Source organism: Quercus robur, chromosome 12 (assembly GCF_932294415.1).
Source record: "Quercus robur chromosome 12, dhQueRobu3.1, whole genome shotgun sequence".
NCBI classification, from domain to species: Eukaryota; Viridiplantae; Streptophyta; class Magnoliopsida; order Fagales; family Fagaceae; genus Quercus; species Quercus robur.
In genome coordinates, this window is record NC_065545.1 from 2,118,054 (window position 1) to 2,133,036 (window position 14,983).

The 14,983-nt window shown below is 35.5% G+C and overlaps 1 protein-coding gene across 1 annotated transcript; it reads left to right on the forward strand.

The window, feature by feature from the left end:
* The first annotated feature begins 619 nt into the window (after positions 1 to 619).
* On the forward strand, positions 620 to 7,355 carry LOC126709277 (uncharacterized). Its single transcript, XM_050409445.1, has 10 exons — positions 620 to 1,133; positions 1,225 to 1,269; positions 1,688 to 1,744; positions 1,974 to 2,043; positions 2,534 to 2,575; positions 2,741 to 2,814; positions 4,067 to 4,137; positions 4,310 to 4,395; positions 4,495 to 4,604; positions 6,986 to 7,355. Exons 1-10 carry the CDS (start codon positions 999 to 1,001, stop codon positions 7,046 to 7,048), a joined length of 753 nt encoding a protein of 250 aa, XP_050265402.1. The 5' UTR covers positions 620 to 998; the 3' UTR covers positions 7,049 to 7,355.
* The last annotated feature ends 7,628 nt before the right edge of the window (positions 7,356 to 14,983 follow it).

Genomic DNA, 14,983 nt, shown 5'->3' on the forward strand with positions numbered 1-14,983 from the left:
CCTCTAAATCCTCTTATGTAAAAAAAAAAATTAAATAAGATGAATAAGTTTACAATTTTTATATTTGGTTTGGGTCAGCTCGGCTTAGAGCATTCACATCTCAAAATTCTATCCTATCTTATTTTATCATCCCAAAAAGTTACTTTATCAATTATACTATACTATTTTACAATACTCTTAACATTCTAACTTTTATTTTACAATACAACACATTAAAATAATATTTCTATTCAATAAAATAATATATCCCAAAACCCAAATAAAAATAAAAACCCAAAAACCGGTGAGAGAGATGATAATTGATAAAGTAAGTTAATAAAATATTATTATTATTATTTTTTAATTGAGCTACAGTGCAAATTTATCTTTAGAATTACACTGTATTACTATTGCAATAATTGGTTTTTATAATGCAGAATTACACTATAGCACTATTTAAATTTTTTTTTTTGCAATAATTAATTTTTACAAGTCTGGATACGTGACAGTTTTAGGCTTTCATACTAAGGAGGTGTTTGGTAGAGTAGTTTGAGAAAAGTTGTTTGTAAATTTTTAAAATATGTGTAGAAAAAAAAAAGTATGAAAATATATGTAATGTTATTTAAAATGTGAAAATGTAAGTTCGAGATTGTCCACCAAACAGGCCCTAAATTTTCCCCGACATATGCTGTTCCCATCGTGAATGCTCTTACAACCCTGCTTTCCGGTTATGTTTCGGTTGGAAATACCGAAATAGAAGACGCTGTAAGGAAACAACAGAGAGAGAGAGAGTCTGAAAGAGAAGTGAGAAGTATCGAACTATACAGAATCTCGAGATTCAAACAAACACTAGCAATCAATTTCAGAAGAAAAAGACTGCTACTTCTTGTGTCATTGAAACCCTAACAAACCAACAAAAAAACTCAAACAAATCCGAGAAGATCTATCAAACACAGAGGGAGAGAGAGAGAGCGAGAAGAGAAGAGTGGATAATAAACATTCAATAGTGGAAAGATCCGATGGAATGGCTGAACCAAATGGTGTCGGAGCCCTATTATCTCTCCCATTTCCTCACTTTCTTCTCCTACTTCATCGTCCGCACCTCCACTACCTCCCTTCTCTCTCCTCACCTAACTCATCATCTCCTTCATCGAGTACTCTCTCTCTTTCTCTCTCCATTTTTTTTAATGGTGATAATTACTTGTGCTTTGGATTTTGTTAATTTCTTCATTTCTCACTGTATAGGAAATTCAAGCGGTTCTGGCATTTTCTGTGTTGGCTCTTTTGAAGGTATTTATATATTTTTTTACTCTGCTTAGTTATAAATAGTTTATATTACTATGTAATGTAACTCACATTTTTGTCAAATTCATATATTGGATTAAGAAAGGATGCACAAAATTGGAGCTTTCTCTATACAAGTTCTGTGTACAAATTATTCTGTATTTTTGTTGTGAAAGAGAGAAGAGAGGATAAAGCCGTGTCATTCGGTACTGACTCTCTGGATATGCTTGATAAAGCCGCGTCATTGTGTAGATTTGTGTACACAATTTTTGAAGCGGCTAGGATTATAACTATAAGAAAGGTTTATGTGTTGTTTGACATGTGCATTATGGAAATTTCATGTATCTTTTGTTATGGTCCACTTTTTTGACTGTATCGGTTTCGTGAGTTTTTTAATTCTTAGCTTTTTTCGTGTTTGCAACAGTTGGTTAGACAAGAAACTTGGGAGGCCTTTATTGCTGACATGCTGTTTTTTGCAAAGGTGTTCATCTCTCACTGCCATTTCCTGGTTTTGCTTGGTTCTTATAATATATGCAAGCATGACTGTTAGTTATCGAATCATTGATCAGATGTGAATACTTAAACCTGTATTTGTACCAAATGCATGCTTCTGCAGGAGGAATGTATAGTTTTTAAGTATATATTTATGTTTATTTTCAATGTCGTACTTCTTGTCTCTTATTTGTAATCTCAGTTGCATTTTCTTTCAGGTTTTTCTTGTCGCTCTTGCTTTGGTAATTGATTACCACCTGGCTCTTTGGTACTTGGGGGCATTTTTTGGTAGGTACCTTTTTTCACGTCTTTTGCTTTTGCACATTAACTGGAGAAAATTTGTTGACATACTAATAACCAGGTTGCTTTGTTTTATTTAAATGTAAGGTTTGGCCTCATAGTTTTACTTAAGTTTGTAAAAGTTATTTGAATTTATTATGATAGCAGTCTCTTGCATGTTTCTTTATGATATGAATCTTCTCTCATTTGATAGTATGCCTTTGATAACAATATGGTATTATAGAATATTCATCTAATTGTCAATGAACTCTAACTCAAATTGCATATCCTCCCCTTGAAAGAGTAAAGTGGAGGGTGAGGTCATGAGTTCAATATCTTCCAGGTGCATGTCTAACCAATAAAAAAGAGTTTCTTCATTTAATTGTAATGAAAAAACATAGCTGAACATAAGCTGTTTGATGAGTCAAATTTTCTTGGATATTAATAGGTTTGATCATTTTGATCAAAATGCTTATCTGGTGTGTTGTTCTCTTTGCAGTGATATATATTCTAACCCAACAGCCTGCCTACCAAGGACTAGGTAACAAATGAATATAGATTTTTCATTTATTATTATTATTATTATTATTATTACTCTGGGTCAAACTTCTTGTTGATAAAATGCACTTGATAAATTCATGAACGCTTGGCTTTACAATTCAATAAACCTAAAATATTTTCTTTTTCTTTTTAATCAATTCTTTAGGTACTTCAAGTAAACTAACACCGTTGCAGTTGGAAGCCTTGCTGACAGAGGGAAACATATCAAGATTCTGGCTGGTTGGTTCTAAATGCTTTTTTCTCAAAATTCATAATGTTTAACAATTTCAACTTTAGAAGAAATTGTCCTTTTATGTCAATTAATAGGGAGACAGGATTTTGAATCCATTTCTTTACCAACATCTACCATGTATAGGAAAACTACCCAATAATTGTATGCAAAATATAGGCTATAAAACCTTAGTTAGGAGATTAAAATCCCAAGGTCTAAGGTATGATTAAAAATGCAATTTAAGAGGAGTGCAAAATACAATATCGCCCCCATAATATAAACCAACCAAGGCAAGCGACCCTTTTTTGGTTTGGCCGGAGGGGGGGGGGGGGTGGGGGGTTGGGGAATAATTTTAGCTTTGTTCTGTTCTCTTCAGACAAGGCTTGCCATTATGCCAGCTATGGACATACCTATTCCATTACCAGCAAGCCCTTTTCTTCACAATCTTTTTGTAGGTTTCCTTAGGTGTGCAGTGCTAGGCAAATGTCCAGTTGGCCCTCACTTGGTCATTTGAGGTACTGTCTTGGGGCATGAGATGCTTCCTTGCTAGTGCTTTTTAGTTATGATGTGCTTACTATTACGATGGGGTGACAGACTGACATTACCTTCTTTTCAATTTTCAAGCAACCCTGGAGTTAATTTGTCTTTGTGAATAAGTTCTAGCTCAAAATGACACTTTCTTTTCCCATAAGAATGGGTGGAGGGTAAGGTTGTGGGTTTGTCCACTTGGTGTGTGTATCTTACCGATCAAAATACTTTAATTCATTTTCTGCACTTGTATATAAGTATCCTTCCGTATATGTGTGTGTGTACATGCATGTAGACATGTTATATGTAGTAAATTTATGAGACAAATTTGTAAAAGATAGATTCTTCTGTTGTTTATATAGGCTGAATAGTGATGCACATTGTTTCATGGTTATTATTTTTGTAAGACGACATGTATGTTCAATATCATTGGCACATTCCTCAATTTAAAGAGATGATAGAATGGGTGGCTTAGGTTCCTGCATGGGCCTACCCCTCATGTTTTTCAATCCCTTATAAAACTCCATTTTCCATGGATTCACTTGACTCCAAATAAATTATGCTTATATTAAGGCCCAAAATTATATAGAGTTTGAAAACGTGCCAGTGCTCATTAACAGTTAACCTCACAAGTAATACTCATAGTCTATATTCATTTTGAGATTGAATGACTCATTTTTTATTTACATTTTTTTAAAATATTTTGGATGATTAAAGAATTTACTTTGGCAGGTAGAATTTCGTGCATCGTGTTCACCTGCTAGCATATGCACAAGTCGGTGCTTTCCTGAGCTCTCAATTACGTACGTTTTTGCCTTACATGGATCTTGAACTTGATAAAAAGAACAAAACAATAAGAAAAGATTATTTCCCAGCAACTTGTGAGTTGTAGAACAATAGCGTTGCCTTTATTGCAGTAATCAATATAAGCTGTTATTACCAATTTTAATGTGTGCCTGTGCATTCCTGTTGCAGGTATTCAAACAAAAATTTATCTTTTGGAATAGTTGACCTTGGACTCTTCCCAAATGCAGCTGAAAAATTTGGAATATATCTTGGTGGTAAAATATCATTAGTTTGGAAACTGTTCAAGTTTATATCTCAGTTTCACTATTATACATGTATTTTTAGTTATTTGTATGGGGATAATGTACTTGCAGGGAGCATGGGTCAACTTCCTACATATATCTTATTTGAGAATGCAGCTGAGGTTGCACGTATTCCACAGTTGGATTTTGAAGCGAAATCTTCTCGTCCTCCCATAACTAAGGTTCATTCTTTCACTCGTTTTGTTTAATTTAATTCTTGTCAATTGAAACCACCCCATCCTTCCATTCCCCCCCCCCCTCACCAAAAACCAGGTTATGGGATTGTCAACTCCTGGCTTCTTACAGTTTGTTGTCAATTTCAATCTATTATTTGGTACAGGTTTCTTTTATTTATTTTCAATCTATCATGACCCACAAATTTTTGGTACTAAGACTTGGTTGTTGTTGTAAGACTTACTCCTTGTCCATAAGGGTGAGGTCATGAGTTCAAGATCCACTAGGTGTGTAACTTACCAATTTAAAAAGACGCCATAAGGGAGTGAAATCCTTGTTTTAAGCTCGTTTCTCTTGGAAACATAATTTTTTAGCAGGGGTGATCACAGGTCAGTTTGGGTTGGGTTTCATAAAAACTCGTCACTCAATATAATCATGTCGGGTGAAGGACCCGTAGTAATAAATGAATAAGAATGTTCACAAATAAATTAGATCTCTAAATTATATCCACAAACAGCAAGAAGAAAAAAAAAACTTAGATCTACAAAATAAATCTAAATCTAAATCAGTAGGGGAAAAAAGATACAGCAAAATCTGTAAATTATATACACAAATAGGCCTCCCCCCCCCCCCCCCCCCCCCCCCAAACACACACACACACACACAAAAGAAAAGGAAAGATTCACAATATCCCAATTGGACCTCAACCTTAATTTCATGCTCATGGCGACGGCCGATGGGGATGTAAACGACAACTGAGAACCTAAACTCAAGGACCACCATCTTCCCTCGACTCAACTGATAAAATAAGGTTGGCAAGGCAATTTGAAGGTAAGGTGACTTTTGCTCAAACGATGGTTATTTGACAAAAGGTGACTTTTGCTCAGGTGATAGAGGTTCGATGGTGATGAGTTTGTGAATAATAAGGAGAGCCTTGAGCTTTCAAGAGAGAGAGACAGATCCATTAAGTGAAAATGTAAAAGAAGATAAGAGATAAGGTTGCATTTGGCCAATTAGAATCCTCCATGTGTGAGGATGAGATTACATGCATCCAATAAAAATCAAGTCATGTTGCAAGTATGTGTATATTAAATTCAGTCAGGGTGAGTTTCCTCAGGTGGACTTCAGTAAAACCTAACATCTGCCCGAATTCACTTTTTTATAATTGCATGACCTGTTGCCGACTGAATAAAACAAAGGGCCTGCCTTGTCTGCCTTCTGATCAGCCAGGTGAGCTAGGTCTTTGATCATTCCTACTTTTTAGTATTTTAGGTAGGGAGTAAGGTCTCTGACACCCCTAGCATGAGAGCATGAACTAAAAAGAGTTTCTGTTTTGTTGATTGCCCACCAGCCACTCCAACAGATCTCCACTGCTGTTGTCTGAAGGCAATCTTTGGAGATCCCTTTTGTGTAGGGGGAGTCTTTCAGCTCAAGTCAGTTCATCAAATCTTTACAATCTTTCACACTGTTGTCTACAATTCACCAATGGCCTAGTGGCATGTCCACCTTTATGGTGGTTCAACGTTTGGGGTTCAATCCCCAGTAACTTCACCTATAATAAAAATCTAGCGTCTACAATTCACCATGGATGGATCAAGCTTCTTTTATATTGAATCAAATTTGTTTGAAGTCAACGTTTTGGCTTGTTATCTATGGAAGAGGGGGAAGTGTTTTAAGATCAGGGGCAAGGAATTCATTGAGACATATAGTGGTATAGGCAGAGGGATAGTCTTTATGGACACTGCTTTGGGGAAAATTCTTAGATTAGATAACTTACATAGAAGAAGGAAATAAATTGTTGTGGAATGGTGTTGTATGTGAAAGAAGGCTGGGGAAACTGTTGATAATTTACTGCTACATTGTGATATGCAAGCCATATATGGTCTCCAGTGTTGTGTTTGTTTGCGGAGCAGTGGGTTATGCCTAATAGAGTGGTTGATTTGCTAGCATGTTGGAAGGGGAGATTTGCTAAAATACTGTAATGGTGATATTTGGAATGCAATACCTCTGTGCATTACGTGGACTATTTGGAGAGAGTGCAACAATAGGCTATTGGAATGATTGAACGAACTATGAAGGATCTTGTGATGATCCTTTTATGTTCTTTGTATGAATGGATGGCTGCTTTAACTGGCCATTCTTGCTCTAATATGAAAATTTTTTACTTACCATTAAATTATTGCTAGAATATGGATCTAATATATTCGGACCGCATTCTGATTTCATGAATGAGCCATAATGTTATTTGACACTGAAACTATCATGCGACCTAAAATTGACTTAAAACTGTCATTGTGATTTCATGAATGAGCCACTATGATTTAATTATGCTTCCTGTTGAGGTGACATGAAATACTAATAATTTGCTCCTGGATAACATCTGTTGCAGAGACTTCTTTCTCGATATTTTGAGCTTGATCGGCTCCTCCTTGAGTATATAAAGGGTAAATAGGTCATTCAAATTGCTGTCTGACATATACCCGACAGTTTCAATTATTCATTTCAATCATATTCTTAAGTCTTAACTAGCCTTGAGAATTGAGATGTAAAGAACATAATTTGTTACTTATAAAAACAAGTAAAGAACGTAACAAATTATATAGTTCAGTTTTTCTTGTTGTATGATATTTTTCCCATGTAATGGTTTGATGAGTTTGTTATCCTCATTGAACCATCTTCATTGGCTGCTTAGTTGTGGCGGCAGTTTGATTGTATAAGATCATATTTGAAGGAAGATAGAAGATACGTTTATCGAGACACTGACTGCTTCAATGATTTTTAGTGGCGCTATTCAATAATTCATGCATTTAAATTTTCAGACTGGAGAGAGAGAAATAGATAAAAATAAGAAGTATAAAATGTAGTTAATGCCCTTAAGGTTTGGGCTAATTTCAACCAAGTCCAAGACTTTTCTAAACTGACTAACTTGATTCTTAAACTCAACTTAGTCCCTAAACTATTACTCATTTTTCTCACAGTGATTAGGACTAAGTTGGTTAGTTTTGAAAAGTTTTGGATGTAGCTAGCATTAGCACAAACCTTAGAGGTGTTAATTGTATTTTACCCATTATTAAGAAAACTAATCATTGACGAAAAACTGTGCTTTTGGCTGATGTTTGGGTGCATTCTATGCCCTGGGTTCTTTAAACTAGTTGGGTCTTACTTAAAATTCTGGTCCATTTCCACATTAGTATAGTAGGACATGTCCAGCCCAAGACTAAACTTGATTGGGGTATGACCCACTTCTGCATACCTAAATATCAAATAAAATGTTAGGCCAGATATGTAACCTTTATTTCGTGGGATCCAACTGAGAAAGCTGGCTAGGTTCCTCGTGCTTTAATAACTTTTCAGCCTCCTTCCCTTTTCTAATGTAGGCTTTTATCCAAGTACTGAACTAACTCTTTAATCATCTCAACTTTGCCTCAGCTTTATTCAGGCTTCCCATTGTAATATATTGGCAAAGCCTTGGTTCACGTCAAGCTCGGTTCGAGTTGGGACCATACGATAATTCACTAAGATTGGGCTTCATGGGTTGAGCTAAAGCTTAACTAATGCCTCTGAAATATAGTGCGCAAACTTTATCCTTTGTTAAAAGCTGCATTCTTGCAGCTCTAGAACTTAGAAAATGATAACAACTCTAGCCTTTCTTAGCTTGTAGGGCCATAAGATAGTATATAGTACTAATTGGTGGTATCTTGAGCATTTCAAAAAGAATTTCTGGCTCCAATAGTGAGAAAGTTCCAATCAGATACGACAATTTGAGCATTTTAAAAGAAAATGTAATGAATGATCTAAATGCATTTGTTTATGAATTATTTTAAGAAATTTTTTGTAATTTTTATAAAAACGATATTAAATTTTTTCTAAAATGAGTAAATTAAAAACAAAACCCAAGTCAGAGCCGCATGATGGGACCCACGATTAACACTTTAAAAATTAAATTAAAAAAAAAAAAAGAAAAAAAAACCGAGATTTGCGTGACACAAAGTGCCGCCGCCGAATATTCTCCTTTGAAAATTTAAAAATCCAAAATGGAGAGGGGGGGGGGGGGGGTGTGACCGTACCAAATCATTGACAACCCAGCAGGGCCGAATAAGGTGGGCCCAATCTGAAATTCTCTATTTCCACGCCTCCTTGTAGGGCCCTCCATTTCGTTGTCGGCCCACGCTGAGGCCATCCCCCCACCACCACTGCCACTTTTCTCACTCCCCCATTAACTTGTGCTTCGCGATGTATAGCCTTTAAAAAGGATATATAAAACTTGTGCTTGGCGTGCCTTTACCCCCCCCCCACCCCCCCACCTATAATATTATTTTTTACTTTGAGGTCAAACTTTTAGTGAGAGGTCTTGAATGAGTTGAATCTTACCATCTTATATATTTCTTACTTCAATGTATTTATACTATTATTTTACAAGTTGTAACTATACTTAAGGAAGTTTATTAATTGATCCACAAATCACATGATTCAATTTAATTTGATAATTTAAAATACAACACCTAATTAATTGAATCTTCTTTTCTTTTCTTTTCTTTTTTTCATAATTTTTAGTTACTTATATGAATAGTGTGAAAGATATTTATAACTCATGCATCATGTGTATGTCAATAATGCTTCTATTTGGTGATGTAACAACCTCTTCTAGCACTTTCCTCAATGACCAATTGTAGAATGGTTACTCCATTCCGACAAATAAAAAGAAAGTAGGATGTGTTCTTTTTAAGATCTGTCATTTTCCTACAATTCTCTCAACCAATAAGTCTTTATTTACAAAGATGAAATTAAAATTTTTTGCTTGGGGAGCCAACTCCTATTTTTATAGGTTATATCTTTAAAAATGTTTAATAGTTATATAAGTAATATAAAGGATTTTAAAATTTTTTTGGAGGGATGGCCCCCACCTTGGCTATAGTTCCACCCCTACTTATGTTCACTAGTTACAAACAAAGCATGAGTTATATAGATAGGCACTATATTGGATTAAACTTTTTTTTTTTTGGAGAATCGAATTGGATTGTACTTGATAATAATTTTATATTTTTAAAAAGAATTTTGTTTGTTTAATTTCAAAAAAATAATTGTAATATAAAAGAGGGGGAAAAAAAGAAGATATGTATTTTAAGGCATTCTAAAAATTTAAATAAAAAAATGTCTAAATTGGAGAGGGGGAGAAATCACTAATTAGCCTAAGGTACTAATGAAAGCAAAGACTAGCATTTTGGGAGTCCTTAACTACCTCGTAGAGTTATTTGGTCATGATGTAATGGATGTTGCTTATTCCAAATTAATTTCTTGGAAGTACAACCCCCCACCCCCTCAAAAAAAAAAAAAAAAAAAGAGTTCTCACACTCACACACGACATGAGCTCAAATTTTATTCATGCATGGCATGTGTATCAGAGTCAAATTCATTGAAGCTCACATACTGTTACTAAAAAAGCTGACAGCTCTAAAACAAGTAAACATATAGAAATGTAAGAAACAATGATGTTCCTTGCTCATTAAAAAACAGAAGAAGGAAAACAATGATGTTTAAGTATGCATAATCACTTAAACAATGATGTTTAAGTATATGCATAATCACTTCTGTTGGCGTTTACATAATTACTTCTATATATTGGCTTCTACGTCTACATATGCTCCCTTTTTCTCTCTTGAAAGTTGAAACACTAATAAAATTTCATATCCGCTATTCACTGCCTTTTATCTGCTCTAATTTTCTTTTGTACACGTAACGCAATACTGGTGTAGGGTGATAAGTACTTAGAAAACGAGAAATGGTCAATGATCGTTCACCAAATCACCAAAACAAATGCATTGATTCAAGGACAATCTCATCATTAAAATGACAAATTTTTTCTTCTATACCAGTTTTTGATACTTTTTTTTTCAACAGGAAAATAGTCTCCCCAACTGTTTAATGGAGAGAATATATAATAGAGTAAAGATTTGATAGTTCACAAATTTAAAGGTGAATATTAAGTCAACAAAAAAATAAAATAAATTAAGGTGAATATTTTACGTAATATGGCATCATGTGCACTCATAGATTCAAGGACAACAAAAATCGGAACTATTAAATTGTTTCTCTTTATTTTGAGGTAAATGGAGAGCATCTTAATCCAAGTAGTAGATGATGCATTTAGTATGGAAAAACTTGTCCACATCTTTCATCAGTTAAGTGTTATTAGAAGGACGACCATACTTGGTAGGGACAAATCGGAAGTTTGAGGAGTTCCTTGAAACCAGTAATGATCTTCTTATGGAAGAGTGCAATACTTGGGAGCCTGGGACATGCATCCTAAATTTATGGGATAGCGATATAGATCCTTGGATCTATGCCTTCTAAGTAACATGCTAGAACTTTGATCACGAACATATGACAAATACTATATTTGACTTAACTAGGGATAATTGTCGAAACTATAAGAGGAATCATGTAAGTGTGACTGTCAATGTAAGCTGCCAACTCCAAGATTATGAGGTATGGGAGAAGAACCACAAAAGAAGCTACTTCTTCCCTACAAAATAAACATGTGAATATTAACTTAAGTATTATAGAAGTTTAGGTCGGTTGTCCATTAGCTCGACATGGACAAACGATAACTATTTTTTTTTTCTTTTCATTATCATCAGCATTATTAATATATATATATATATTTTTTTTTAATTTAAAAAATGGAGTCATCGGTGTAGACTTATCGGCATGTGGCGGCAATTGATAATATCACGTATACCACCAGAACCTTGATGAGACTATGATGTTGTGGAAGCTACAGGAAAACCAACACGCTGCTTTCTGAATGGAAAAGAAACTAAACATGTTAGTTTCTGAATGAAAACCTTCAATTCACAAGGGGTTCCTTAAATCCACAAAGTGATAGGGTTCTGAAATTCACCAAAGAGAAATAAACAAAGTCTGTATTTTTATAAATTTGAAAACTGAATTGCCTTGAAGGCTACAATATGTTTAAATAGTAAAAGAAACTCTAGGGTGGCTATGAAAACGCCCAGAACTCCTAATCTGTGCTAATCACGTAATTAGGTGGTAAAATAGCTATTTTTGCCAAATATAGCAAAATTTAGATAATTACAGAAATTGAAAATAGCGTCTCTAAAAGACGTCCCAAAATAGATGGGACCTTATTCTAACTTTTAAAGTAAAAGTTATTGAGAAAAAACAAATATTACCATAAATAGCAAAAATATGTTTTCAGGGCCTTAACGACGGAATTTACTTAAATTTAGGTGACGCACGAGGGTTTCGAGTCTGGAATAAAATGTCATTTCTCTTCAACTTGCCAAATCTCATGTAATTTTGACATTATCGCTCTGATGGCCTTTATTGGCACCTCGCTTGATCTTGCGCTGTGACTTTCGACGCCTTTGCTACTCCAGAAAAGTCTGTGCTATCTGTTCTACCTCAGACTATCTTTGTAAGAATAAAACATTTGTTGAAGTACTACTACTCAAACTTCTCAATTCCTGTCAAATATAATGTAAACTAATAAGAGAACTTTTACCTCCGAACCACACTCATACAGTGGTAGAATTATTAATAATTTAAACGAGCATCTAAGTGTGCTTAACTAGGATAATTGTCGAAACTAAAAGGAATCACGTAAGTTTGACTGTCAATGTAAACGGCCAACTCCAAGATTATGAGGTATGGTAGAAGAACCATAAAGATGAAGGGGGTTTGGGGCTTCAAACAGCTAAAGGAAGAAATACAGTGCTTTTAGCAAAGCTTAACTGGAGGTTCCATACCGAAGAAAAGGCACCTTGGGCTAAGGTTCTTAGATTGAAATATTGCAGCCCCCGGAGATTGAATTCAAGAAATTTAAGTAAGCTTCCTAGCTTTAGAACTTGGAAGGGGATGATGCGAGGTGAAGATACTTTCAAGAAATGAATTAAATGGATTCCGGGTTTTGAAAGTAGCCTGGACTTTTGGAATGATAATTGGACTAGTTTCGGTCCGTTAAGAAGTACTATTCAGGGTCCGTTGTCTAGAGAAGTAGCCAGCTTGAAGATTAAAGATGTAGTGGATTTTACGGGCAGATGGGACTGGTCTTCAATTCAAATGCTCTTCCCAGATGAGGTACTTAGAGACATTATGGCCACTCCAATTCCCTTTTCTACCAGAATTGAGGATAGGCTGGCCTGGAAGCATTTGGCCAAGGGGGTGTTTGATCTTAAAAGTGCATATTTGCTTGCTACGGATGTTTTGGGGGATGCTCATTTTAATGGGCAATGGATTTGGAAGCTGAAAATTCTGCCCAGTATTCAAATGTTTGTTTGGAAGTGTATGCACCTTAGTCTTGGGGTAAATCAGTGCTTGGTGGCTAGAGGAGTGAGTATGGATGCCTGCTGCCCTCGGTGTCATTGCGAGGTTGAGTCTATTCTTCACTTGTTAAGGGATTGCCCCTTAAGCAAGAACGTGTGGCATCAACTCGAAAGGCAGGTAAATAGTTCCAATCTTTTTTCCTTGAGTCTCCAGGAATGGCTTTTCTCTAATGCCACATCTAAACTTCATCACTATTCGGGTCCTCCTTGGAACCAAGTGTTTTTATTTAGTCTTTGGCTGATTTGGAAAGATAGGAATTTGTGCGTCTTCAAGCATAAAAATCCTAATCCCAACTTGAGTAGAGAAATTACGGATAGGGCTGTTGAGTTTTTCTTTTGTGCAAACAAAGCCTTGACCACCAAAAGGATGATTGTGAAGAACATTAGATGGGAGAAACCGAGGGCTGGTTGGATCACCTTGAACACTGATGGTTCTGCAGCAAGCAACTTGGGTCCAGCCGGGGGAGGTGGGCTAGTCAGAGATGAAAATGGTGATTGGGTTATGGGTTTTGCAAGGAGGATTGGGAATACATCGGGCTACTTGGCTAAATTATGGGCTCTCCGAGATGGGTTGCAGCTGTGTTTACAAATCCATGCTCAATCTGTTGTTATTGAGTTAGATGCTAAAGCCATTGTGGATGCCTTTAACTCTCCGTCCCCTTCCAATTCTATTGTCTCTTCTTTAATGGATGATTGTATATGCTTGGCTACCCGTATTCCCCATAAGAGGTTTAGACATATCTATAGGGAGGCTAACAAGTGTGCTGACTGCTTGGCTAGAATAGGCTCTTTGCTTGAGAGTGACTTTGCTGTATTTTCTAGTCCGCCTGTGGACTTAGTTAGTTTTTTGGAGGCTGATGCCACTGGTCTGTTTGTCCATAGGCTTTGTCCTGATTCTCTGTTGGTTGTTTAGTGTTTAATGTTATTCCTTTTTACCAAAAAAAAAAAAATATGAAAAAGAAAAAGAAAAAGAAGCTACTTCTTCCCTACAAAATAAACATGTGAAAATTAACTTAAGTATCATAGGAGTTTAGGTCGGTTGTTCATCAACTTGATATGGACAAATGATCACTATTTTTTTCCCCATTATCATTAAAATTATTAATATATTTTTTTAAGTAAAAAAAAATGAGGTCTTTGGTATGGACTTATCGACCTAACGTCATGTGACAGTAATTGATAATACTATGTATGCCATCAAGACTTTAATGAGGCTATCATCACAAGCATCATATGAAGTAATACGAGAATTTTTACCACCAAATCACACTCTCATAATGGCCAATGGTAGAATTATTAATAATTTAAATGAGTATCTAAGTGTGTTTTAATTACTTTTATTGTCACGTATTGTTGTAACAAATAAAATAATTTTATCTAAATTATCATAGTGAGACTCGATGAGTTGGAGTACCTTTTATCCAAACCAAAATTCGGAATAAAATTTGTGTACTTTTAATAATAAAAAAAGGGTTTGTTATTAGGGTGAAAAAGTGAAATTGAGATACGGGATTGGGACATAAATATATTGTTGTTGGATGAGAGAAGAGGAAGAGACAGAGGTGTGTGGTGTCACAGTAAAGGAAGGCGATAGGAGAGAGAAAGAGAGAGAGTGTGTGTGTTTTTAAAAGGTAAAAAAGCTTCGTAACGTTGACGAAAGGAAAACACAAAACACAAACACAATGCGAATTTACCACGCTTTCCAAGACGAGAATGTCTACTCTTTTGGCGCGGACTCTGTCACGCCGAAAGAAAGTGACACGCGTTCCATTTCTAGTGGGTCCTCATTAGTCATTTCACATAACATATATATACCTCACCCTTCTCTTTTGTTCGGCGGAGGAGGGGGCTGTGTTTGTGTGAGAGAAGAAGCACCGTAAGTAAGTGGTCCCCACCCTCCTCCCTTTGTTTGCTCAGTTTGTCTGTCTGACAATAATAATACATATGATTCTTTGGGATGCGTGTCAAAGTATGTTTTGTTTCTCAGCCATATCAAACACATGCTGTCCCATCATCATTTTTTTTTTCTCTCTCTTTTTAAA

Excerpts from the sequence above, each read along its gene's own strand:
- LOC126709277 (XM_050409445.1), top strand. The coding sequence starts at position 999 with ATGGAATGGCTGAACCAAATGGTGTCGGAGCCCTATTATCTCTCCCAT. Across the intron at positions 1,270-1,687 it reads CTGTGTTGGCTCTTTTGAAG|TTGGTTAGACAAGAAACTTG; the intron begins GTATTTATATAT and ends TGTTTGCAACAG. Across the intron at positions 4,396-4,494 it reads ATTTGGAATATATCTTGGTG|GGAGCATGGGTCAACTTCCT; the intron begins GTAAAATATCAT and ends ATGTACTTGCAG.